Source organism: Lynx canadensis, chromosome A2, assembly GCF_007474595.2.
Source record: "Lynx canadensis isolate LIC74 chromosome A2, mLynCan4.pri.v2, whole genome shotgun sequence".
In the NCBI taxonomy this organism is placed as follows: domain Eukaryota; kingdom Metazoa; phylum Chordata; class Mammalia; order Carnivora; family Felidae; genus Lynx; species Lynx canadensis.
Window position 1 is genome coordinate 18,691,110 of NC_044304.2, and position 27,144 is coordinate 18,718,253.

Genomic DNA, 27,144 nt, shown 5'->3' on the forward strand with positions numbered 1-27,144 from the left:
GTGTGAGGTGGTATCTCATGGTAGTTTTGATTTGCACTTCCCCAATGATTTATGGTATTGAGCATCTTTAATTAAAAAAACAACAACAACCTTTTTTTACAGTTTACTTATTTTGGGGGAGGGGGAGGAGAGGAAGAGAGAAAGGGAGAGAGAGAACCCCAAACAGGCTCTGTGCTGACAGCACAGAGCCCAATGTGGGGCTTGATCCCACAAACTGAGAGATCATGACCTGGGCTGATATCAAGAGTTGGATGCTTAACTGACTGAGCCACCCAAGCGCCCTGATATTGAGCATCTTTTAATGGGCTTATTGGCCACTCAGATATCTTCTTTGGAGAAATGTCTGTTCAAGTCTTTTGTCTATTTTTGAATTGGATTTTTGTTGTTGAGTTTTAGAAGTTCTCTACGTATTCTGGATATTATCCCTTATCAGATATATGGCTTGAAAATACTTTCTCCCTTCTGTGGTTGCCTTTTTACTATGCAGATAGTGTCTTTTGGTGTGAGTCTTTAAGTTTTATTTTTTTTAAGTGTTTGTTGTGTGTGTGTGCATGTGTGTATGAGAGAGAGAGAGAGAGAGAGAGAGAGAGAGAGAGAGAGAGAGTCCCAAGCAGGCTCCACGCTGTCAGCACAGAGCTCGGAGCTGGGCTCTATCTCACAAATTGTTATATCACGACCTGAGCTGAAATCACAAATTGGGACACTTAACCCACTGAGCCACCCAGGCATCCCAGTCTTTTTTTTAATGTTTTGTAGAAACACCAGTGAAGCTATGTGGTCCTGGGCTTTTCTTTCTTTTAAGACTTATTTATTTTGAGAGAGAGAGAGAGAGAGAGAGAAGGTGTGAGTGGAAGAAGGGCAGAGGGAGAGAATCTTTTTTTAAAATTTTTTTTAATGTTTATTTTTGAGACAGAGAGAGACAGAGAGTGAATGGGGGAGGGTCAGAGAGAGAGGGAGACACAGAATCTGAAGCAGGCTCCAGGCTCCGAGCTGTCAGCACAGAGCCTGATGCGGGGCTCGAACTCACAGACCATGAGATCATGACCTGAGCCGGTCAGACACTTAACCGACTAAGCCACCCAGGCACCCCGGAAGAGAGAGAATCTTAAGCAAGCTCCATGCTCAGTGCAGAGCCTTATGTGGGGCTCCATCCTACAACCCTGGGATCATGACCTGAGCCGAAATCAGGAGCCCAACACTCAACCAACTGAGCCAACCAGGCACCCTGGGAGTTTTTTGAATACTGATTCAATCCCCTTACTAGTTGTAGGTCTATTCATGTTTTCTTTCTCTTCTTTGAGTCAGTCAGTGTTGTTGGTTTCTGTGTTTCTAGAAATTTGTACATTTTAATTAGGCTATTCAATTTGTTGGTGTACAATTGTTCACAATCCTTTCTATTTCTCTAAATTTGGTAACAACGTCCCCATTTTCATTTCTGATTTTAATAATTTGTCTTTTTTCTCTTAGTCAATTTATTTAAAAGTTTGCCAATGTTGTTGGCCTTTTCAGAGAAGCAGCTCTTGGTTTTCTCTATGTTTTTTAGGATTCTGACACCAATTCCAATGTGTGCATTTATTCCACACCACCAAGCAGTTCTCCAACACTAACTGGGAGTCTGACAATTCAACTCAATTTTGAAACTACCTGGAGACAGCATCAGATCCACTGCCTGCCTTGAAATCAGTCAGCCGCTTTTGGGGAGCTGCTATCCCCATAACCCTGAGGAATGGGGGATGGTGGCTGGTTTAAGCCCCACTCTTCCTTCATCAAGTACTTTCCTTGTTGTCTGATCGTACCAGAGTTCTGAAATAGTTGATGACAATCGCTTTTTCCAGCTCTTTGTATTTAGGTCTGTCATAGTTGTTTTATTGTTGTTCTGTAACCATCACCACTATTTCAAAAACTTTATTTTTTAAGATTTTATTTTTAAGTAATCTCTACACCCAATGTGGGGTTCAAACTCATCACCCCAAGATCGGGAGTCACATGCTCTACTGACCGAGCCAGCCAGCTTGCCCCAATTTCTAAAACTTTAAAGTCACTCCAGGCAGAGGGGGGATGGGTGAAATAGGTGAAGGGGATCAAGAGTACCCTTTATCGTGGTGAGCACCGAGTAATGTACAGAAGTGTTGAATCACTATATCGTACACCTGAAACTAACATAACATTGTATATTAACTACACTGGAACTTTTTTAAAAAGGGAAAAAAAAGTTTATGTAGAGAGAAAACAAGTCACCTCAGACAAAAACTCTATAACCATTAAGGAACAACTCCATTTTCCCCTCACTCTAGCCCCTGGCAACTTCTATTATATTCTACTTCGGTCTCTACGAATTTGTCTATTCTAGATACCTCATTTGAGTGGAATCATACAATATTTGTCTTTTGTGTCTGACTTATTTCCCTCAGGGGTCATAAGTTCCTAACCTGTAACGCTGACTCATTAGGTTCCCACAACTGGGAGTTTAGTGCTATTGTCCCTACTTTAAAGAAGTTGGACACAGAAAGGCTGGGTAATTTGCCTAAGATCATTCAGCTGATAAGGAGCACTATTGGTCAGCCGCTGGCTGCACCCTTAACTTGGTGCTGCACTTCCCCTCACCAAACCTCCTTGGTTCAAGGCAGCAGCAAAGGGGTCCAGATCCCGTAACCAAGAGCATTACTTCCTCCCTGTGAGGCTCACTCCTCCAGATGTACTGGGGGCAGCTGGGCATGCTCAGCCTGAAGCATGAGGGCACTCACCCTCATTCTCTGTGCCAGGCCCATGGTGGGCCCTGCAGAGGCAGATGAACTCCCATGCAGTAGTCAGAGAGGGAAGTTTAGGAGGCCTCACCCAAGCTAGAGGTCAAGAAAGGAAGTCTTCTAGGAGAAAGTGCTCTTGAAGTTAAGACCCAAAGGTCGCTGATTATTTGTCTTGCTTGCTGTGAGCCCCCTGGATGGCTATACCTGTTTACCCATTTGCTTTCCTGCCTATGGCATTTGGGCTGTGCCTAGGCTAGAGGCTGTGAACAAAACTGCAGTGATAGCATTCCTGCTGGAGTCTCCCTGTGTCCTATGAGGGGACACATGCCTAAGGATAGGATTTCTCAGTGTGAGCCGAGGTGAAGGTCCCACTTTAGAAACTTATGCAAAATGGTTTTCTAAAGTGTTGGTGCAAATTTACACTCCCAGAGCCAGGAAGAAAGTATTCTATCTTTTTTATTTTACATAGAAATCTTCCCCCCTATCCTCTCCCACCACCATCCCCTCGTTCCCCACCCTGCTTGGCTCCGGCCATGCCTAGCAGCAAGTCAGAAGCTGGCAGAAGCATGGGCAGGCTGAAATTGCCTGAGAAGCCTTGAGCACTTTGGTCCATATAGTCAACAAAAGACCTGGAGAACCAGAAGCAGCCCGGCTACATCTGGCTATACACAAGAGCCTTTAACAGACAGCAGGTCCTGCTGGTCTCACATCGGCAACCACATGTAGGCCCAGTACGGTAGACCCAGTATGGTGGGGGTGGGCAGGGTAAGTTCAGAAAAAGCACAGTTCCTGGGCCTCACCCTCATCCCCATCTTTTCGTCTACCCTTGCCTTCAGGGCTGGTCCTGGAGGAGGGGCCGTGCCCCCAAAACCTCCTGCTGAGCCAGTCCAGGCCTATAAGTTGGAGGCGTATATCTGGCCACTGATTAGACTCACTGTTCTCACTACCACAAGAAGGTGTCCAGTTTGGCCTGGGAGGGAGGGAGCACTGTCCTTGCCTTGACTCTCTGCTTAGCCTTGGGCTTGGGCTTAACAGGCAGTGGGCGGATCATAGTTGTGTCAGTCTGAAGAAGATGTCAAGGAAGAGGCCTAAAGAAGAGACTGAATGCAGGACAGCAAAGGCTCAGACTTGGAGGGGGGAAGCTCTGCTATACTGAGCGAGGTCAGGCTCTGCACACCTGAGGCTGCAGCCACTGCCAGGCTAGGGTCTGAGGGTACAGGAGAGGGATGGTGTGGGTAGCTCAGCTCAGCCCAGTGCCACAGAACAAGGATACAGGTTGGATGAATTTTGTCCGACCTCCAAGACCATCGAAGCCGGTCCTTACCTAAGGCGGAAGGAAGAAGTGAGTGGGCCAGGTTAAGAAGCTAGGAAGCTGGCCCCCCACTGTCCCCCTCCCCCCCCCCCCCCAGAAGGCTGGCATTTGCCACTTGTGGGAAGCCATACTCACGGCATCTGTGCTGCGACGGGGCTCTGCTTTGGCCCTCTTGGGCTGTTTCTGGCCTAGGACAGCATTCCGGATGAAGACAGGAAAGGCACTAGCCAGCTCCTCATCTGGCTCTCCCATACAGCGCTGGCCGCCCAGCGAGAGCTGGGACTCCTGGGGTGGGGGAGTCCCCAAAGGCAGACTTGACGAGAGAGATGGCAGCAAAGGAGGGGGCGGGTAGGGATGGTAGAGCAGGACCAGGATCTCTGATGCTTCACCAGGAGGCAGATAGGATAATGAATAGAGTTCCCAGGGTGGCTCCATAGTGTCTTAGCCCCAGACCAGGAGTCAGAGGCCTCTGGCAACACCCTGCCCTTTCAGAAGTCCCGCTTTACACTCAGTTCTGGCAAGGGTTGGATGGTGACTGCTTGACTTCTTCAGGGAAACCTTACCTGCTTGGGGTCATTGGGCATCTTGTTGGGGATGTCCTGAACAGGAGAGCTGTGAGAGCAAGGCACAAAGACAAGAGGCAGGTGAGCAAGATACAGGGCCCGGTGAGCCAGGCTCAGCACATGGCCCTCGGGGAACCACCATGTGGCATTGCTGCTGTAATGGCTGTGCTGGGCAAGGCACCTCAGTGAGCCCCACCCCAAGTGCAGGTCTGTGAACAGCTGCCAGAGTGGAGGAGGAATGGGAAGTTGGACCATTTTTCAATTTTGTGGCTTCCACTCGGGGCCAAGCCAATTCCAATCCTCCCCAAGGCCTCAAATGCCTCACTATGTCCTGGGTTCTATGTGTGGCTGGAGGCCCAGCTGATTCACCAACCACAGGGGGAAAGCCAGTCATGTTCTGATATAGGCAGAGGGCACCTCGTGATCTCAGACTTAGCCTTGTCTGCCCAGAGAGGGGCTACCATCTCCACAATACCCTCAGTAGATAGTCTATCAAGTACTCTCACAACACAGGGCTAGGCCATCTTCTTAGGTAATCTGTGCAGGCACAGTCTGGGGTATAATGAATTATGGCCCCAAGCCCCAGCCCTTCACTCATAGCTCCAGAGCTAGACACAGTGTTTCCACTCAATCCCTGGGGACACTAACAGCTGAATACCCTCTCCTGGTATTTTCCCAGAGGGGGTAGCAGGAGGGTGACCTAAAGGCTGACACTGTGGTTTCTCATAGCCATGAGGACAAGGGGAGGGTCAGTCTTGTCAACTCTGGATCCCTTCATTCCTGTCCCTATAGCCTGTGGTAAGGCTACATGAAAGCCATGGGAAGATTCTCCACTTGCTGCAAGTTTGGCTCTGGGGAGGCTGATCCAAGGCGGAAGCATCCTGGATTCCCTCACACTCACTGCAGGCCCTCAAGATGATAAAAATGTCTCTAAAAGGCCTGGCAGTCTGCAGGCCCCAGGTGTCCACTTTCACCCTTTACAGCTAGAGAAAAGACAACATGAAGAAGTCAGGGTGTGCAGCAGGCACTAACAGGCCCTGTGACTACAGCCCACATGCCCAAGGCTTGCTTCCCACTGCTACCAGGCCTGGCCCTGTACAGCATGGGTACCTCCACCCCTGAGGGTGGCGAGAGGTGAAGAGCTTAGCTGGCTCTCCCTTTTGCTCTCTCCCTGGGCCTCTTCCATTTTCACTGCCTAACACCTCAATTTCTTTCTCTCACGTCCAAAGGTTTTGATTAGGAGGAAACCACTCAGCCCTTGACCCCCTCACCTGAGTAGCATATACCTACATGTACGTAGGGGAGTAGTTCTTGTCTTCCTGATGAACTATACTCGCCCTGTGTGGCCAAGGAGACAACCTCCCCATTCCCAGTCCCACTGGGTCCCTTGTGCAGGTCCTTCCCATCCCACTACAGCTCCCCACAGCTTCTCAAGCCTGCCCCTGTGGGCTACCCCCTTAGATGATGGGGCCCTGGGCACCATGATCTGAGATGGTCCTCAAGCATGAGCCCAAGAGGCACACAATGGAAGAAGAACTTCAGAGTCCCTGGCTCAGGACTCTGGTGGGCAGACATTCAAGATATGGGGAGTACACACATACCCCAACACTATCAACCTAGACCTGCCCCTACTGGGACCCCTGTGTTCTCTCCAACTCTCATCCCAACACCTTTGCTTGAAGGGTGATAGTGATGACCGAAAGAAGCGAGAAGGGCTTTGCCCACAGTGAGTACTCAGGAAAGGGAAGAAGAGGTGGCTAGAACCAAAGTAATAGTCAACCCCAGGTGACCCTCACTGCCCTGTCAGCCACTCAGAGCAACTATGGCAGGGCCTACAGAGACCTCTTGGTCATCCTGCCTCCAGGCTGTGGACATGGCCAGGCACTACCACTTACTGTGCTATCTCTTGGCAGAGCTTCTTGGCACGGCCCTGCTGGATGCTGGCAGGCTGGGCTGGAGGGGTGTCCACATCAAAGGTGGCATTGAGGTCAATATCATCACCGAAGGCTGGTCGGCGAAGCTTCAGGTTCAGCATTTCCAAAGGGGCTGGGCTATAAGCAGAGATGGCCTGGTTACTCTGGACCACCGCGGCAGTTCAGAAGGACAACAGTCTCTGCAGCATCAGAGATGGCTTGGTTCCAGGGGTCTGGAGCCCACACATGGCCCAGGGCCACCTTGCAAGGAAGCCTGAATCTCTACAGAAAAAAAACCACTTGGCTTAGTGCTTCACACCATAGTGGGACCAGTGAAAGTCTTCAAGACATGGAAGGAAGCAAGCAAAACCACACACAAAACCCAAGTGTACAAACAAAAGGTTACTGCCTTTTGACAGCCTCATCTCTCAGAATGCAGTACAAGGGGCCAGAGATGTGACCACAGATTGATGTAGATGGCACATAGCCCAATATTGGAAATGGTCAAAATGACTCTCCTAGGGAGCTGGCACTTTCATAGCTTGACTATGATACAGATATTATAGTAGTGTTTCTGGAAAGTAAACTAAGTAACATGGGGAAATGCTCATATGTTGCATTTATAAAGTAATATGAGGGGTACCTGTGTGGTTCAGTTTGTTGAACATCCAACTCTTGATTTTGGCTCAAGTCATGATCCTAGGGTATGGGATCGAGCCCCGTGTCAGGCTCTGTGCTGAGCGTGGAGCCTGCTTAAGAGTCAGTCTCTCTCTCTCTCTCTCTCTCTCTCTCTCTCTCCCTCCCTCCCTCTGCTGCTCTCCCCAACTTGTGCACTCTCTCTAAAAAAAATAATAGTAATAAAATAATAAAAAGTAATATAGAACTCTGGGACACCTGGGTGGCTCAGTCAGTTAAGTGTTAAGTGACTCTTGGTGTTGGCTCAGGTCATGGTCTCACAGTTCATGAGTTCGAACCCGACATCAGGCTCTGTGCTGACAGTGTGGAACCTACGTGGGATTCTGTCTCTCCCCTTCTCTCTCTCTGCCCCTCCCGTGCTTGCTCTCTAAATAAATAAACTTTAAAAAAAGAGAGAGAGAGGGGCGCCTGGGTGGCTCAGTTGGTTGAGCGTCTGACGTCGGCTCAGGTCATGATCTCACAGCTCTGTGAGTTTGAGCCCCCAAAGGGCTCTGTGTTGATGGCTTGGAGCCTGGAGGCTGCTTCAGATTCTGTGTCTCCCTCTTTCTCTGCCCCTAACCCACTCGCGTTCTGTCTCTGTCTCTCTCAAAAATAAATAAACATTAAAACAAATTAAAAAAAAATAAAATAAAAAAGAGAGAGAAAGAAAAAAAGAAAATTGCAGCCAATAGGATTTTTCTAGCCCATCCAGGCCTGGTGGTGTTCCCTAGCTCCTGTGGTCAGAAAACTCTGGGGAATGGCAGGGCAGCCCCAAGAACATCCCTATTTCCTTCCCTTAGGAAGGAACCTTTTCAGGGCTGCCCAAAGCCCTACGCCCATCGCTCAAGGACAAGGAGATGCACTGTGAGGGTATTAGTCACTGGCCAGGAGCCCAATGGGGCATGCAGATTGGAGAAAAGGGAATTACCTACACTGATTTGGATGGGTAAGCAATGTGGGAAGATTAGACTCTCTCTTCCTTTCCCTGGCCAGGTCCCTGAACGCTCTACCCTCTCTTGCCTGCAAGTGAAAACAAAGGTTGCACAAATGCACCTCAAACCAACGCCATGCTGGTTGTTTTGCTTCCCCCACTGGGATCCACAGCATAAAGCAGCAGCCAGGAGCACTCATGACAACGTTTTTATAGTATCTGTTATTCTGCCAATATCTACCAACCCCAGCAAGTCCTCTGCTACTGTCTACCACCCCAGAGGGTCAATAAACCTCATCACACCCTGCTCTCTGCAGCCATGCGACAACCCCCTGCCAGCCCGAGCTGCATGCCCTGGTGGCTCCTGTGTGCCTCATCCCTGAGCCAGGGCTCACCCCTCACTGAAGCTTCTAGATACAAATGGCACAAGCGCCACTTTTCTTGCCATGGGATTTGGCCTGTCGTAGTATGTGGTCAGGGGGTTTTGGGGCTTAGCCATCTAAGCCCCCAGCTTGCCTATCCCACCAGAACACAAGCTCCAAGAGAACCGAGAGGGCCATACATGCAGCATGCACTCAGTAAGAACCTGTTATGGAAGTTTAGGCCTCACTCCAGCCTGGAGTGGTAAAGAAAGTAAGCAAAAGCAAGTATGCAAAGTCTCTGGGAGCCTGGAGGCGTGCCTCACTGTGGATGCTGGATACAGAGGACAAGCATGTGGAAACACCCTGAGGACCATCAAATGGGAAGTGTAGGGAGCACCGTGGAGCTTGTAGATAGCAGCCTTGAGTGATATCCTAGCAAAAGAATTTTTACTTCCTGCTGAGAAAGCTTAAATTCTAAATGTTTGAACACATGAGATGGTCTTTGAGACTATCAGCTCCCTAACTGTCAAGCTTCTGACAGGGCCCTTGTGCTACCTGGGGGTCCAAGCTGGCATGGCCAATGGGCTCTGAGGGTGGAGTGCAGAGGAAGGACCAGACACACAGGCTAGTTCATCAAAATTAGCCATACACTGGACTTCACAGTCAGTCATGTGCCCATCACATCCCCACAGCCATTTCTCAGTCCAACCCAAGCTGGGGTGGGCAGGCAGCTCTGGCTCCATAAAGAGACATGGAAGGTCTGAGGTAAGAAAGAAAGCAAAGGTTGAAGAACTAAAGGTCCAATGAGAATGAGAACCTGGCTTGTTGGCACTCACTCCTCCGTGCAGATGCTACGGTGTAGGGAAAAGATGGTGCATGTAAGGAGGCTGGTGGTGAGGGACACAGATTAAAATGTGGCTCCCAGTCTACTCATAGCTGGGTGTGTGTGTATTGAGTGGTCCAGGCTCTGGCAAGACTCTAGAGCACCTCTGTGGCCCATGGCACCTGACACAACATCTACATAAATACTACCTGTGCAGAGGAGGATGAGCTTACTCCTGCTGAGGAGGCTAGGGAAGGCTCTGCAGGGCAACTGACCCATCAGTGTGAACAGGAGCTGACATACAGAAAGGCCCAGAAATGGGAAGGCAAGGGATATTCTGCTTGGTTTGACAGTATTATTTGGCTGAAGCCTAAAGATCTACTATAGCTCCCAGGCTGGCTCTAAGAGTGCGTTGGTATAGTGCAAGAAGGTCTGGGAGTGTTTGGTGGGGGAGGAATGATGTGATACCCAGGGGCTGATAAGCTGGGCAGACAAGAGGAGCAGGAAGATGGGTCACAATCCTTACGTGGGGGTGGTGGTAAGGGATAAGACCAGGAAGTACCCCGGAGGTTAAATGGGCAGACTCCAGCAACTCATCAGGTATGGGGAAGGAGCATAATGATTTTCCAAAGGACATTGAAAAGTGGCTCAAATACAAGGCTGGGCCGCTGGGTTACATGCTTTCTGTCTGGGCCATCAGCTGGGCAACTAGGTGGGACATCCCTGATGCTCTCACCTAGTTGGCTTCTGTGAAACACCCAGAGAGGAATGGGCAGCCAGTCCTGGCAGGGACACCCATCCCCCTGCCTCTTGGCTCCCTCTGCTGGAAGCTTTAATGCACACATTCCTGAGACCATAGGGGAATTATTTTGGTGACTGGTTTCGTGTTTGTTTCAGAATCTGGGGTGGACAGATGCATTCAGTAAGCATTCCATAAACAGGATTCCTGAAGACAGTCCATGCTCCTTCCCCTTCCCCTTCCCTGCCCATCCCTAGGTCCCCTATGGCCTACCCTGGCCTCTCGTTAGAGCCCAGAACTTGCCTCAAAGCTGTTTTCCCACCAAATCTTGGCTGTGTCCCAGGGCAGGAGGCCCACAGCCTACAGGCCCACATGGACCACCCACCCGACCAAAGCCAGGAGTAGTGAAGACCCTTACCAAAGAGTTCTTCCAGCTTATGACCACCCCAGAAGGTCAACAAACCTCTCTAAAACCAGGCGGTTGACAGTCTCACTGTCCACTGGTGACAGGTTCAGGGTTTCCTGCAGCATCGTTAGCTTTTTTTTCAGGCTCTTGGGAAAGGAAAGAGAAGAGTGTGAAAGGGAGGCTGAGGCAGCAAGACTGGAGAGACTGCCAAGGACATGAGCAACATGCATCCTGGGAACAGACCAAGATCTGAACCCCAACATCAGGCTCAAGAGGCCAGGAATACCCAGCCTCAGAACCCCTCTCTGGGGAAGCCTCCCCCTGGTGACCCTGGGGACATACGTACAGGACAGGTGCTGTCTGTCCCCTACTGAGAAGGCCCAGGCTCCAAATCAGGGTCAAAGTGCATATCCTGACCCACTCTGACCCAGGAAGATAAAGGGAACCCACAACCACTGCCACTGACTGGGGCACAGGTTCCCAGGCTTTTGGAGCACACACAAAATACTCCTCATTCCCGTCTAGCCAGGGATGTCACTTACTGTGATTTCCTTGTCAGCACTCTGTAAGTCCTTCTGCGCTGACCTCAGCTCCAACCTTGTCTGGTCTAGTTCAGAGTAGACTGTCTGCAACTGTAAGAAAGTGTAGGGAGTAAAGGACAAGCCAACAGGTGGCCCTGTGCTCTGCCTCCACCTGCTGCTACCTAGTGCATGCTTGTAGGAGCCCAGGGTCCAGAAGAGTCTGAGGACACAAGGAGAGACTCTGGCCTTGTGGGGCAGGGCTTTAATCCGTCAATGTCCATCTGGAGCTGCCCAGGAACAAGGGCTTTGTTCTATGCCCAATAGTCCACGGATGCACTGGGCCCAGAAATAAAACAGCTGTGCTGACTGAACCAGGTTCCAAGTAGGTTCCTCCTACTTTGGGCCTGGTACAAAAATAGGCCTCGGACACTGGCACCTTAGGGATCTGTGCTCTCCAGCCAGCTAAGAGGTGCCTAGGAACCAGGAAGAATAGAGGGGAGTGTAACCGTGCGCATACTGGGGGAGAACCCTGTGTGAACTGCCGGCCTTGGTGGGCCAGCCACAGAGCCAGAGCCAGAGCCCAGTAAGGCCCAGTAACCAGTCTCTGTGAGTCACCCAATAGCCCCATGGAGTCCGTTGTGCCATACAGCCCATGGCTTTGCTCAGGAGACAGGAACGAACATGACAAAAGGACAGCCACCTCTCCCCTCATCTTCTGCTCCTCACTGTTACCTTGCTTTTGGAAGAAAATAAGTCCTTCTTCAGTTTGTCAGCCAGCTCCCCTGAGGCCTTCCGTGCCTCTTTTAGATTCTCATACTCTCTACAAGGGGGCCAGGAAAAGAGATGTCAGAATAGGACATGCTGCTGGTCAGAATGAGCCACAGCACCAAGCAAACACAAAGCCCAGGCTGTCCCCTAGGCCAGTTCTCATTCCTACTCTGACACCTGAGCGCAACAGGGTAATGTTTTGGGGGGTCCTGCAAGGAGAGCTGGGGAGTCTCTATCTCCTGCCTGTCGTGCAGGCGCCAGTGATGTGAGAGGATGTGCAGCAAGCCCTGCCCTCGCTAAGGTCTCACAAAGAGGCTCCCTACCTCATCTGGGTCTCACAGGAGATATCTGGGATCCCATGCCTGTCAGCCAAGTTGTCCCTTTCCCTCAGTCTCACCTCCATGATAATGGAGAATCTGAGCCAAATTTCTGATGCAAATCAGGCAGAGTCAGTAAATGCTGATGGGAAATAGGCTCCATTTATCATGATGGGGTTTATATAGCTCAGAGAGTGGTGCCGACCCTCTTAGAAATAACACTTATAGGGGCGCCTGGGTGGCTCAGTTGGTTAGGCGTCCGACTTCGTCTCAGGTCATGATCTCGCAGTCTGTGGGTTCGAGCCCCGCGTTGGGCTCTGTGCTGACCGCTCAGAGCCTGGAGCCTGTTTCGGATTCTGTGTCTCCCTCTCTCCCTGACCCTCCCCCATTCATGCTCTGTCTCTCTCTGTCTCAAAAATAAATAAACATTAAGAAAATAAATAAATAAAAAGAAATAACACTTATAATTCACACTCATTCTTTCAATAGTCTTATGAGGCAAATTACTATCTCCATTCAGGAAGCTGTGGGTCAGAGGCTAAGAGACTGGCTCCTGGCCACATTGTGAGAGGTGGGGTCAAGGTGCAAACTGAGGCAGCATAGCTCCTGAGCTTGCCCCTTAACTCTGCCTGCTCTGCTTTGCAAGAGATGGAGAGCAGACGGATTGGGTGCCGTGGCTTAGCTCCTGGGCTGGGTCAGAGGGGCCAGAGTACACACTTCTTGAGGGACACGCAGTACACAGCCAGCTGCTCCACCGCTGACTGTCCCACACCCATGTCTCGGATCATCTCCTCCACCTCGGGCCGCTGGCTCTGGAGTAGGAGCTCAATCCTGAAAAACACCCAACCCACGGCATTTAAAATCTGGAGGCTGATGGGTAGGTACCCAGTACAGCTCTGCTTCCCTTTGCTGCTGTTGCTATGGTAACAGCCTGAGCTGCCAGCATGCTCTTGCAGGCGGGTCTATCCAAAGAAAGGCCCCACAGCAGAGCTGAACACAGCTGTAGGGATGCTGCTGGGGAAGAATGGGTGCTGACAGCTCCTCAAGGTCAGGAATCCGTAGAGAAAGGTTTTTGGAGCAAAAAACCTGCCAGGTTGTCAGGCAACAGGCAACAGAACAGGGAGGAGTGAGGCAAGGGCCCCCATGGGAAGCAGAGGTCAAGCAAGGAGACCTGTGCCCATACACAGCTGGCCTGAGCCCCATGTGGCCTATGGAGAGATTTGAACCACAGAGGTGACCCAATCCCCCTGTAGTCCTGAGAGTTGTGCCACCTGGGAGCCACAGGAGCAAGGGCAGAGGGCAGTCCCTAGCTCCAAGCTCACCTCTCCATGGTCTTCATCTTGGTCCTGAGCCGGCGGGCCTCTTCCTGTGCTTGTTTGGTTTCATCCTGCTGCTGCTCCAAGTACTTCATCTGTTTCTGAAGAGCACACACATCCATACATACCTGTTGCTTGGACAATCCCAGGGACGATGGCTAAAGTCATCAGGAGAACTGTCTCCTTTTCAAAATGCTGATAACCATGTGTCCCCAGCCCCCAGGGAGGAAGGCGCCTGGGCCCCTCTGTTTGTGCTTTTTCTGCTACGAGGCCTTAGGCCAACTGTTTCCTTAGCTCTCTGCTTGCTTTCTCCTGAGATATATTATCACAGGCACAGCCCACTGCAACCATCTACAGGCCCACTGTGGGCTGCCAAGGTCCTGTGACTTAAGGGCTCATGGTGCATGTTGTATAGGAAGGTGAAGAAACACAGATCCAGGCCTCGCCATCCACCATTTAGACCCATGGACAGTTACCAGAAGAGCCGAGACAGAGGCAGCTGGCCAGGCTGTCCTCAGCACAAACCACTCCATCTCTGACCTGGGAATGCCATCAAAGACTCCTGCTGTGCAGCTAGGTACTGATTCACTCCTTCCCTCCCACTGGCCAGGCCATGTGATCCAGCCCAGCCACCAAGCAGGAACAGAGACAACGAACACCTGGGGCCCTATCTGTTCACAAAGATGGCTCCCTTTCCCTTACAAATGGCATCCAGCAAGGACTGCTCCTTCCTACGAGGCCAGCATATCAATTGTGGGTTCAGATCAATCGCCTCATGCCCCTTAGAGAGCAAGAGGCTCACCAACCCAGGCTGATACAAAATTCATCTGGGTCTAGAGCTGCTTGCTCTGCAGGCTTTGATCTGCCTGGTCAGCTCAGCACAGCCGACTTCAAAGGGCCCCTGCTCCTCCCTGGGATGCTGTTTGATCTGGCTCCAGAGAGCAACCCAGCCAAGGACTAGAGTGCTAATGGAAGGTTCTTTGGTCTGGCTTCATCAGTGGAGTACAAACCACTTTTGGAAACAAGGTCCAGCCTCACCTAGGCCTTGGCTGAGCAGCCCCTCCAAGAAGCCCTGGGAAGTCCTCACCTGTCCGAACTACCTAGTACAAAATCCAGAAGTGTAGCCAATATGGCTCTTTGTTTATAGGCTGGATGGGCACAATATGGGAGGCCTGGGGGAAAAGGGATTTGCCTCCATTTTACAACTGTATAAATGAAGGTAATGACAAAGGCAGAACCAGAAGATAAGCCCAGAGTGGTGAGCTCAGGACCAGGCTATATCTCCCAACCAACTTGTGCCCACAGAACCTGGGGACCAACCTTGAGGGTGGAGCATAGCATTTCGGCCTTGTCTAAAGCCTTCTGCAGAGATTCCACAGTGGCGTTGCGCTCTTCCAAGGTGTCCCGCAGAGTGTCGATGATGACCTGGCTATCCCTTTTCTCCTTCTCTGGAGTGGGGGGTGGGGGAGGGGAAGGCCCATTCACCCATCAGCATAAGAACCTTAGACCTTAGGTTCCAGCCCCCCCACCCCAGAGCCAAGTAAGGAAAAGTCTCAGGTCAGCAATTGGGTGGCCCGCTTCTCTCTCTGGCATGCACCAAACCAGGGAAGCTGAGCCAGAGTTTCTTCATTCAGGGGATGAGACCCTCTTTCTGCTGCTTGGAACTACTTGAGTAAAGATTTCACTGCTCCCCACTCCCATGGGTAGAGTTAATTCATCATCTCAGAACTCAATCAGGTTTCCAGCCAAACCCTCTCCTATAAATACTCTGTCCCATTAGGTAGCTCCCTCCCGGCCTGGGTCCTGGGCAGGAAGCCTCAGACAAAAAGAAGAAGCTCACCTAATCTAGGTGGACAGCTTTAGGCACCTCCTTTTCCTTTCCTTTCCTGCCAATCACAAGACCTGGCAAAACTCTTGGAAATACAAAGCAGGGAGAGCCCCTAGCTTCACCAGAAGACTGGAGGCCTTCCTCCCAAGGATCTCTCCCTTCAGGACCTGGGTCAGGGACTTCCCAGGGCCACCCATCTCCTACTAACTCACCTTTCTGGGAAAGCTGGGCTCTGATATTATCCAGTTCATTCTGTAAGGCAATGGCCACAATAAGCAATAGAAAGGCATCATAGCTGGCTTCCACACAGCACCCCAAAAGGCATGCAGGGAGATCCAGGAAGGGACAATGAGGTCTGTAGGTCCAGGGAGGCACAGACCCTGCTGTATGTCACAGCCAAGCTAAGCCAACAGTGTAGAGATACATCTTGCTCTATCTCTGTACTTTTCTGAAAAGTAGGTGAGGTGGAGAAAAATAATCTCGGGTAGAAGACCCTGGGACAGGGAGAGAGGCAGAAGAGGGGCAAGAGAAGTGAAGTTGGACCTGTGTGATCAGTGTCACAGAAAAGGATTCCATCATTTCCTTGGCCCTGTGTTGGCCTGGCCCTTCCCCTCTCCAGGCTTCAGCTGCACTCACCAGGGACACAGAGTTGGGATGCCCAGGGACCTTGGGTCATCACTCCTTCCCTCCACCCTTGCTTCACAATCTACTTCTCTTCAAGCTCTAAGCTGGCTCTGTATACCATGAATCTCCCAACCCTAATAAGGTAGGTGAGCTGGGACAACTTTGTATCTCTGGATGAAACCTCACATGTGCTAGGCTCTAACCAGACTATTCTGAGGGTCAAATGAACCTCTCAAAGCCTGTGCATAAGTTACACAGCCACTGCAGTAGAACCACTGAGAGGCTGGGGCAGAATTGAGCCCAGACTCCATTCAGGAATTCAAAGCACTCAACACCCCCATAGGCAAGGGAAGTACCTACTGCATAAGCAGGAAAACCAGGCTCTGCAGAACTGAAAGGCTTGGCCAAGGGTTCAGGATGGTAGCTGGATGGAATCCAGGCAAATCTTCCTCCAGATCACCTTTCCCGGGTCAATACAAGACTCAGGATTTTACATGTGACCAATACTAAAGCCCAGCCCCAGTGGGTGGATAAGCCCCCTAGTGTCAAAATCCCCACCCAGGACTCTGGGGCAAAAGCTTTTGGTAGCTGGACTGGTCACTGTGGGAAGAACATCCTAGAGTGCAAGTGGTGGGTAGAGAAGGGCATGCACGGGCTGCAGAGGACAGACACCAACCCAAAGCTCCCCCAAGTCCCCTGGCTTTTTTTTTTTTTTTTTTTTAATACCTGGCAGGGTACCTTCCAAGCCCTTGCTCCAAACTACTCAAGACATTGCCTCTCCCTCTCCTAGATCTGGCTTTGAAAGCCAGAAAGAAACGAAGCTGCCTTTGTTGTCTTTATCACAGGGAGGATGCGGCTTAAAACCAGGAGCAGTTACCATGACAATGAACATGTTGGCTTTAAGCACAAAAGCTCTACCTTCTTGAAGCAGTAAGGTTCCAAGGACATCATGGTATCCACCCCCCCTCCCCACCCCGGCCCAAAGCCAAATGAACCCAGGACTGACAGATGCCCAGCAAGTTAACCCTCAGAGTCTAGGCTCATTGTGAACCCCAATCCCACTTTCTTGAGAGGTTTCTACAAATCTAGCCCTCTGGTACACAAAGAAAGCTAAATCTTGGACTTGGGGGAATAAGTGTAGGAGGGAATCCACCCATTCTCCCCAGCAGTGTGGGCTCACATCCTGATTCCAGGGGTTCTGCCCTCTATTCCTGATCTGGGAAAGACTCAGTCACCTGGATATACACCAAGCTTTCTCACAGTTTTGAGGCACAGCCATGTTTGTGAATAGTGGGTCCACACATCTTCTCTGTGTGGACTAGAAGAGTTTTCTAATCTGTCCAAGCAGCAAAGTGGGCTGGGAAGGATGGCTGTAGAACCTCTGCAAGGTGAGAGAAGCTCAGGAGAGATATTTTGGCCTTTGTTGGGAATTACTCTAAAATCCCAAAGGGAAGGTTCACAGTCAAGAGGCTCCCTTCCTTCAGGGGCGCCTGGGTGGCTCAATTGGTTAAGTGTCTGCCTTCAGCTCAGGTCATGATCTCAAGGTTTGTGAGTTCAAGCCCTGCGTCAGGCTCTGTGCTGACAGCTCAGAGCCTAGAGCTTGCTTCGGATGCTGTGTCTCCCACTCTCTCCCCTTCTCCACTCACTCTCTGTCTCGCAAAAATGAATAAACGTTAAAAAAAATACATTTTTTTTTTTTTTAAAGAAAACAGGCTTCCTTCTTCCCTAACAGTGTATTTCTCCAATGACTGGGTCTTATCATCACTTCTCCTCTGCTCCCCTCCCCTCTGCCTTGAAACCTCTACAAAATCTCCCTCCAGACTCCATCATGACACTCTAGGTACCCACCCTGGGTGGGAGCAGAAAGTAAATTCTCAAGGGGCTTGGAGTTCAGTAGAATGACATAAATCCCAGGTACCTTTAAGAATTCTGCATCTAAGACACTCTCCTCCTCTTGGGCAAGGTCAAAGAAGAGCTTATTGATAATGGTTCTTTTGCCAACCTGGACGGAAGGACAAGATAGAGTATGAGTATATAGCTGGGTCACGTGCAAGGACAGGGATATACATGCAACCTAACGTGCAGCCAGGCCTATTCTCAGGCCCAACTTTTCACAACACTTCCCTTGGAATCAGATGAACTCTGTAACCCTATAGTTTCCCTAAGCTGGCGCCACCACTTTGGTGGTTACTAAAGTCATGTCACCACAAACCCATGTGGTAACTACTCAAAAGATACCCCAGCTCTAAGTGCTTTGAGGAAATGGGGAAAGGTAGAGAAGGAGGCCAGATTTACCTAGGTGAAGACTAGCCCAGGCAATAAGTCCACCTGCTAGCTACTCATAGGCATAAGCAGGCCTCCTGAGCCACTCAAAAGCACAAATAAGGTTTGATCAGCCTCAAACCATGAGGGTCCAAAAAGGTCAAAGATATTGCTCAGTTTCAGAGATCTTTCCTTATTTCTGCTTCCTGGCAAGTAAAAGATATCTTCAGCTGAAGTGTTTTCACCCCACCACCCTCACCTGGATTCGGCACTGTGGGCAGGTCCGACTTGGTGCTGTCTCAAACCACTGAATTAGGCTGGAATGAGAAGCAGAAAAGCAGACTGGTGAGCCTTTGCTTGGGTAGAGACACATAGAGCAGGTAGCCACCCCAACCACGACAGGGTCTGACTTGTTCTTTCTTGACCCAGAGCCTGCCCACATAGGAGGGCGGTTACCACAGGTGGTACAGCACATCCCATAAGGCCTGACTGGGACAAGCACTCTGGGACAAGTCCTTTTTTTTGGCCCTGTTGGTGTGGCCCTCAGCTGCTCTTTGTCAACATTCTAGGCTTGGACTAAAGAGCAGCAGTCAAAGCACAGGATCCCTCAGAGATAGGGATTCTAATAACACACCCACTTTAAGCTAGGATTCCCAAGGGCTACACTTTCAGAGTAAGGGTAAACTAGAAGTAAATGCAAGTAGTGCTAAAAGTAAAATACTGTCCAGCTTTGCATCGTCTATCTGAGTGGTCCAAGAAAACCTCAAGCCGTAAACTTTAATTAGTCTCCTACTAGTAGACTCTCCCACCAGGGAACAGGGAGAAACAGAGGTCTTTCTGTTTCTGGGATACCATCATCCCAGGCCTCAAAGTTTTTCTATAAATAATTTTTCATAGGGGTGTCTGGGTGGCTCAGTTGGTTGAGCATCTGACTCTTGACTTCGGCTCAGGTCATGATCCCAGGGTCATGGGATCGAGCCCCACGTCAGGTTCCATGCTGAATGTGGAGCCCGCTTAAGATTCTCTCTCTCTGCCCCTCTCCCCTGCTCGTTCACTCTCTCTTAAAAAAAAAAAAAATCATATGCTATGTACAAGATATAATCAAAGCTAGCCATGCGCAATGGAATACTATATGGCAACGAGAAAGAATGAGTCTACAACTAAGAACAATATTACAGATGAATCACATACACATAACATTGAGGAAGACAAACCAGATACAAAAAAGGTATACTGCATATGATTCCATTTACATAAAGTAAATGCTTTAGTTTTCTTAAAGTAAAGTCATACAAGGAAAAGAGCATTACAAGTGCAAACCAGAACATATCCAGCAAGACTTCAGATATGGGAATTGTCACATACAACATAACACATTATACTAAAGAAATAAAAATCAAAACTGAAAATATCATTAGAGGAGTACCTGTCTGGCTCAGTCAGTAGAGCATGTGATTCTTGATCTTAGGGTTGTGAGTTAGAGCCCCATGTTGGGGGTAGAGTTTACTTTAAAAAAGGAAAAAAAGGGGTTGCCTTGGTGGCTCGGTCAGTTAAGCATCCAACTTTGGCTCAGGGCATGATCTCACGGTTCGTGAGTTTGAGCCCCACGTTAGGCTCTGTGCTTACAGCTCAGAGCCTGGAGCCTGCTTCAGATTCTGTGTTTCCCTCTCTCTCTGCCCCTCCCCTGCTTGCGCTCTCTCTGTCTCTCAAAAATAAATAAACACTAAGAAAAGAAAAAAAAAGAAAAAAACAGGGCACCTGGCTTAGTTGGTTAAGTGCCTGACTATTGATTTCAGCTCAGGTCATGATCTCACAGTTCATGGGTTTGAGCCCCACATTGGGCTCTTCGTTGACAGTGTGGAGCCTGTTTGGGATTCTCCCTCTCCTCCTCTCTTTCTGCCCCTCTCCCATTTATACATGCTCTCTCTCTCTCTCTCTCTCCCAAGAATAAATAAATAAATTAAAAATCAATCAATCAATCTATCAATCAATGGGAAACAAAGAAAATATCAGTAGAGAACTACAAAATAAAAGGTGACATGGCAGAATTTAATAAGAACCAAAGAAATTCTAAAACAAAAAAGTGGCCAAAATCAATAATTAAATGGATCAGTTTAATGGCAGTTTAGGCATAGTTGAAGAATTAGTAAAACAAAAATATAGGTTAGAGAAAACATTGAGAATTAAAAAGATGGAAAAATGGGGGTGCCAAGCTGGTTCAGTCGGTAGAGTGTGCAACTCTTGATCCCAGGGTCATGAGTTCAAGCTCCATGTTGAGCATGGAGCCTCAAGATAGAAAAATATAGGGGCGCCTGGGTGGCGCAGTTGGTTAAGCTTCCGACTTCAGCCAGGTCATGATCTCGCGGTCCGTGAGTTCGAGCCCCGCGTCAGGCTCTGGGCTGATGGCTCAGAGCCTGGAGCCTGTTTCTGACTCTGTGTCTCCCTCTCTCTCTGCCCCTCCCCCCGTTCATGCTCTGTCTCTCTCTGTCCAAAAATAAATAAACGTTAAAAAAAAATTTAAAAAAAAATATAGAAAAATATATAAGAGATTATAAAAGATATAGAAGATATTGTGAGAAGATCTAGCATACATATGATAAGGAGCTTCAAAAAGAAAGTATTAGGTAGAATTATGCCTTTTCCCCAAGAAGTCTATGTCCTAATTTCTCAAACCTGTGAATATGTTACCATACATGACAAGAGTAATTTTACAGATGTGATTAAGGATCTTGAGATGGGGAGATTATCCAGGTGTGCCCCCATGTAATCACAAGAGTCCTTAAGTTAAGTGTCAGAGTCATACAGAGAGATTTGAAGATGTAACCCTGCTGGCTTTGAAGATGGGGAGAACAGGGCCATAAGCCAAGAAAGGTATATTCCCACACTGACTATAACCCAGTAAACCCATTTTGGACTTCTGACCCCTGGAACTACAACATAATAAATTTGTGCTGTTTTAATTTTTTTTTTTTTTCAACGTTTATTTTTGGGACAGAGAGAGACAGAGCATGAACGGGGGAGGGGCAGAGAGAGAGGGAGACACAGAATTGGAAACAGGCTCCAGGCTCCGAGCCGTCAGCCCAGAGCCCGACGCGGGGCTCGAACTCACGGACCGCGAGATCGTGACCTGGCTGAAGTCGGACGCTTAACCGACTGCGCCACCCAGGCGCCCCAAATTTGTGCTGTTTTAAACCACTAAGTTAGTAGTAATTTGTTATAACAGAAATAAGAAACTAATATGAAAAGAAAAGAGATAATGGGATAGAAGCAATACATGAAGATAATAATAATGGCTGATAACTTTCCAAAATTGAAGAAACCATTCCATAAGTTAAAGAAATATAATGAATCCCAAGCAGGATAAGTAAAAATAGTAACAAAAAGAGAGCTGAAGTGGCTATGTTACTGTAAGGCAAAATAGACTTTATATCAAAAAAAGTTACACAGGTCACGATCTCACGGTTCGTGGGTTCGAGCCCTGAATTGGGCTCTGTGCTCACAGCTCAGAGCCTGGAGCCTGTTTCAGATTCTGCGTCTCCCTCTCTCTCTGCCCCTTCCTGACTTGCGCTCTGTCTCCCTCTGTCTCAAAAATGAATAAACATTAAAAAAAAATTTTTTGGGGGCGCCTGGGTGGCGCAGTCGGTTAAGCGTCCGACTTCAGCCAGGTCACATCTCGCGGCCCGTGAGTTCGAGCCCCGCGTGGGGCTCTGGGCTGACAGCTCAGAGCCTGGAGCCTGTTTCCGATTCTGTGTCTCCCTCTCTCTCTGCCCCTCCCCCGTTCATGCTCTGTCTCTCTCTGTCCCAAAAATAAATAAATAAACGTTAAAAAAAAAAATTTTTTTTAAGTTACAAAAAACAAAAACAAAAATAAATTAATTAATTAAAAGGGGCACCTGGGTGGCTCAGCTCGTTAACCCTCCAACTCTTGATTGCAGCTCCAGTCATGATATCACGGTTCGTGAGACAGAGCCCCGTGTTGGTCTCGGTACTGGCAGTGCAGAGCCTGCTTGGGATTCTCTCTCTCCCACTCTCTCTGCCCTCCCTTCTCTCAAAATAAATGATCTCTCTTTCCCCCTGCCTCTGCCCTTCTCCCCTGCTCCCATATTCATTCTCTCTGTCTCTCTCTCTCTCTCTTTCAAAAATAAATAAATAAATAATAAACATATATGAACCTAACAACAAAGACCAAAAACATAGGAAAGAAAACTGGACACAATTAAAGAGAACAATAGACAGTTCTACAATAAAACTTGGGGAGGTCAATACCCCACACCTTTAATAATGGGTAGGACAATCAGATAATCAATAAGGAAATAGAGGACTTAGACAACACTATAAACCAACTAGATCCAACAGACAAATACTCCACCCAATAATAGCAGAATACACATTTTTCTCAAGTGCACATGAAATATTTCTCCAGTATAGACCATATGTTGGGTCATAAAACAAGTATTAATAAATTTTAAAAGGTTGAAATTACACAAAGTATCTTTTCTGATCACAATGGAACAAAACTGAAAATAAGTAACAGGAAAAAAAATGGAAAATTCACAAAATATGTGGAAGTTAAACAACACACTATTAAACAACCAATGGGTCAAAGAAGAAACCACAGGGAAATCAGAAAATACCTTGAGATGAATGAAAATGAAAACACAACATACCAAAATTTATAGAATACAGTGAAAGCATACTAAGAGGGAAGAGACAGCTGTAAACACACACACTAAACAAAACAAAACAAAAACAAACAAACAAAAAACACACCCATTAGGATAACTATTATGAAAAACAAAACAAAAACAGAAAATACAAGAGTTGACCAGGATGTGGAGAAATAGGGCCCTTGCGCATTGTTGGTGGGAATGTAAAATGGTGCAGTTGATGTGGAAAACAGTAAAGCAGTTTCTCAAAAAATTGAACACAGAATTACCATTTGATCCAGCCATTCCACCTCTGGGTTTAGCCCAAAATAAACAAAAGCAGGGACTTGAACAGATACTTCTACACTAATTCATAGTAGCGTTACTCATACTAGCCAAAACATGTAAACAACCCAAGGTCCATTAACAGATGAGGAGAAAAACAAAATGTGGTATTTCCATATAATTGAATATTATTTGGTCATAAAAGGAATGAAATTCTGATGCATGCTACAACATGGATTAACCTTAAAAACATTATGCTTGGTGAAGTAAGCAAAACTCAAAAGAACAAATATTGTATGATTCCACTTATATGAGGTACCTAGAATAGGAAAATTCAAGGAAACGGTGTAAAGGGGCACTTGGGTGGCTCAGTTGGTTAAGCTTCTGACTTGATATCAATTCAGGTCATGATCTCATGGTTCATAAGATGGAGCCCCACATGGGGCTCTGTGCTGACAGTATAGAGCCTGCTTGGGTTCTTGCTCGCTTGCTCTCTCTCTCTCTCTCTCTCTGCCCTCCCCCACTTGCTCTCTCTATCCCTAAATAAATAAACAAATAAATAAATAAACAAACAAACTAAAAAAAAAAAAAAAAGAGACAAAGGGTGAAATAGAAGTTTCCAGGAGCTGTGGGGAGCAGGGAATGGAGAATTGTTGTTTAATTGGTACAGTGTTTCTGTTTGGAATGATGGGAAAGTTCTGGAAATAGAAAGTGGTAATGGTTACACAGCATTGTGAATGTATTTAATATCAGTGAACTGTACGCTTAAAAATGGTTAAAATGGAAGGCATCTTTGAGCTTACCAATTAAACATCATGAGCAAAGCTCACCCTCCCAAATTAAAAAAAGAATTATGGACAAGAAGTTATCGTTGAAATTAAATGGTGGCAGATATGTCCAAGGAATGCTGCAGGGATTTGATCCCTATAAGAATCTTGTAATAGATAAATGTGTGCAGATGATAACTAGCAGGCAACAGAACAATACTGGAATGGTGGTAATAGGAGGGAACAGTATAATCATATTAGAAGTCTTGGAACGAGTATAAACAAAGGCTGTGTTCACCAGAGAAATCAACTGCTTCCACTTGTCCCCTCTCCAAAGGGTCCATTTTACTATAATAGAAAAACTGGGTCATGTACATTTTCATATTGAAATTCTTTGTTAAATAAACTTTTGCGACAGTCAAAAACAGTTGACATGGCAAATCTTATGTGATGTATAATTTACCACAATAAAAAAAAAAAAGAAGGTTTTACAATAGCCAAGGTATGGAAGCAACCCAAGTGTCCACTGATAGATACACAAAGAAGGCATAGCATACCTGTGCACACGTGCACATGCACACACACGTGCACAGGCGCACACACTGGAATATTACTCAGCCATAGAAAAGAATGAGATCTTGCCATTGGTGACAACATGGATGGACCTAGAGGGTATTATGCTAAATGAAATAAGTCAGAGATTTCACTTTTATGTGGAATCTAAAAAACAAAACAAACAAAAAACCAGACTCTTAAATACAAGGAACAAACTGGTGGTTGCCAGAGGTAAGGTGGGCGGGGTGATGGGTGAAATAAAGGGAATTAAGAGGTACAAATTTCCAGTCATAAGATAAATAAGGCATGGAAAAGTACAACATAGGAAATATGCTCAGTAATAACTGTTGTATGGTGAAAGATGGTTACTACGATTATCGTGGTAAGCATCAAGTAATGTATACAACTATTGGATCCAAATGTTGTACACCCGAAACTAATATAATATAGTATGTCAATTATATTTCAATTTTTATTTTTAAAAAAAATTTTTTTTCAACGTTTATTTATTTTTGGGACAGAGAGAGACAGAGCATGAACGGGGGAGGGGCAGAGAGAGAGGGAGACACAGAATCGGAAACAGGCTCCAGGCTCTGAGCCATCAGCCCAGAGCCTGACGCGGGGCTCGAACTCCCGGACCGCGAGATCGTGACCTGGCTGAAGTCGGACGCTTAACCGACTGCGCCACCCAGGCGCCCCTATATTTCAATTTTTAACTAGGAGCTCTGAATCAGCCAGTTCACAGCTGCTGGGGGAATCTTTCCTCACCAGCTGTACATTCAACAGAACGGTCCTATAGGGACAGCAGGACTTGACCAGGGAGCACCTCCTTGCCCTTCCATGTTAACTTGGGTTACCTGGCATCAATGAATACTCTGGAGTGTCTGACCAAGGAGATGACTCTGGATAGAATCATCCCAAACCATCAAGCAAACCATAACAAACAGGATAGCCAGAGGCCTACCAGGTTATCTCAAACAAATAAAAGGGCTCATTAATTTGGCAAAAGTTGGGCACCTAGGTTACTCAGTCAGTGAAGTGTCCCACTCTTGATTTCCGCTCAGGTCATGACCTCACGGTTCAGGAGATAAAGCCCAGCACCCAGCTCTGTGCTGACGGCGTATAGTCAGCTTGGGATTCTCTCTCTACTACCCCTCTCCTGCTTGCTTTCTCTCTCTCAAAATAAATATATAAAAAATTTTTTAATCTTTTTTTTTTTAATAAAAAAAACAGCAAAAATTCACCTCCGACCAGATTAATAGTTTTGAGGTCACATCACTTTGCAAGCTGACCAAGAAATCCTCTACTCTATCCGCACTGAGCCAACTCTGTTACCCTGGACTCAGCTCAGTTGTTACCTCCTCTGGGAAGCCTGCCCTGACCTGCCTCTGCCCAGGTGGGGAATCTACCTTGGGGCTCCATCTAGTTCCGTCTTAATCACCTGTTTGGGCTCCGCCCAGAGACCCGACACCCCACAGTACTGTAGCCATACCAGGCCGAGCGCCCAGCCCCGACACAGCAGTCACTCACCACTGTAGGTGGAAGGTGTGGCCGCAGTGGATGGCGGCCACATCTCGGGAGTGGTCGAAGAAGTCGGAGCAGATGGTGCACAGCGCACGGATAGGCATGATGATTGGTCCTAAGGGGGTCAGGCAGCCAAGGAAACCTCGACGGGTCCAGCTTTGCGACCGCGCCCCCACCCCCGTCCCCGCCTCTCCGCAGGCTTCAAATTTGGCTCCACTGCGGGACTTCCGGGAGTGGACCGGAAGTGGTGGCAGCAACGTAGAGGCGGAGCCTGAAGGCTGGGTCCCGATTGGACGGACCATAGGGGGCAGGGCTTAACGGCCGTAGAGAATCCTGGGGCTGAGCGCGAACCTGGGTCTGTCAGCGGTAACTATCTAGTGGTTCCCTTAAGGATTTGGCAGGTAGCGGCAGCAGCCACGCCGCCAGCCGTTCCCCTTTCTGGACGAAGACACGGCATTATGCTCCTAAGCCAGATCTGGTGCCAGGAACGCCGGGCACGGCGCTATTCTCTCAGGGCAGCCTTCTCTGCATTTCGGGAGTGTGGACAAGACCGAAGCTGTAGGGGAATGGGACGATGGAGAGCAGTCCCCTGGGCTCTGGGCAGTGCTCAGCCGTACACCGGAAGCCCGTAGTTCCCGCCCTCTCAGTCCTCAGCTCTGAGTGATTTTAGAAAGATGGACACAGGTCTAACCACTCAGGACACCCTAAGCTCACTCTTGGCTTTATTCAAGCAAGTCATGATGATCCCTCAGTTTGGAGGTGGCAAGGCCTGTACCCTGACTTTAGCTCTTAGCTCCCAAGAGGATCAGCATGCCTCCGAACTGTACTAGGGTTGGAATTTTAGAAGCCCAGATGCTTCACAGAACAGTGACTAACAAACCCTTTTTCTGATTTCCACATCAGAGAAGTTATCTTTGGAGTCCTCCCTGAGTAAGAGCAGCATCCCTGGTGAATTCACCTGGGCAAGTCAGGGCTGGAACAATTCTTCCTATGAGTTCTCATGCTTAACTCTTTTTTAGCAGTGTTAATACCCTCTCCCCAGAAGAAACCTTCTGTAAAGCCCCATGATATAAAGCTTATTTTTCCACCTGAAGTAGACCCAGAGTGAAGTTCTTTGAGCCTATGTGGAAAGCACAGGTGTTGTTCACAGGGAGGAGGAATCAACACAAAGGGTAGCATAGAACCTTTGTGCAATGCCCACCCTGCACTCTCTCCCCAACTCTGGGAAGCCCACTTTGGCCACGGGCAAGGTCTCTACCTACG

At 48.2% G+C, this 27,144-nt stretch overlaps 1 protein-coding gene and 1 pseudogene across 1 annotated transcript; one reads left to right on the plus strand and one right to left on the minus strand.

The window, feature by feature from the left end:
* Positions 1–3,233: 3,233 nt before the first annotated feature.
* LOC115508278 (TRAF interacting protein) lies at positions 3,234–26,065 on the minus strand. Its single transcript, XM_030306795.1, has 15 exons — positions 25,888–26,065; positions 18,364–18,421; positions 17,761–17,844; positions 15,431–15,470; positions 14,711–14,838; positions 13,397–13,491; positions 12,792–12,905; positions 11,722–11,809; positions 11,011–11,100; positions 10,526–10,614; positions 6,515–6,670; positions 4,620–4,668; positions 4,192–4,341; positions 4,018–4,068; positions 3,234–3,807 (listed from the first exon to the last, which is right to left on the minus strand). Exons 1-15 carry the CDS (start codon positions 25,983–25,985, stop codon positions 3,688–3,690), a joined length of 1,410 nt encoding a protein of 469 aa, XP_030162655.1. The 5' UTR covers positions 25,986–26,065; the 3' UTR covers positions 3,234–3,687.
* LOC115508279 lies at positions 23,851–24,137 on the plus strand (annotated as a pseudogene).
* Positions 26,066–27,144: the final 1,079 nt, after the last annotated feature.

What these genes read in the sequence shown, in the direction of transcription:
- LOC115508278 (XM_030306795.1), bottom strand. Translation starts at nt 25,985, where the DNA reads ATGCCTATCCGTGCGCTGTGCACCATCTGCTCCGACTTCTTCGACCAC. An exon ending in GCCCACAGTGCCGAATCCAG is followed by an intron (nt 17,845 to 18,363) that starts GTGAGGGTGGTG and finishes CCTTCCGTCCAG; the next exon opens with GTTGGCAAAAGAACCATTAT. An exon ending in CTCTGCCAAGAGATAGCACA is followed by an intron (nt 4,669 to 6,514) that starts GTAAGTGGTAGT and finishes TTGCTCTCACAG; the next exon opens with CTCTCCTGTTCAGGACATCC.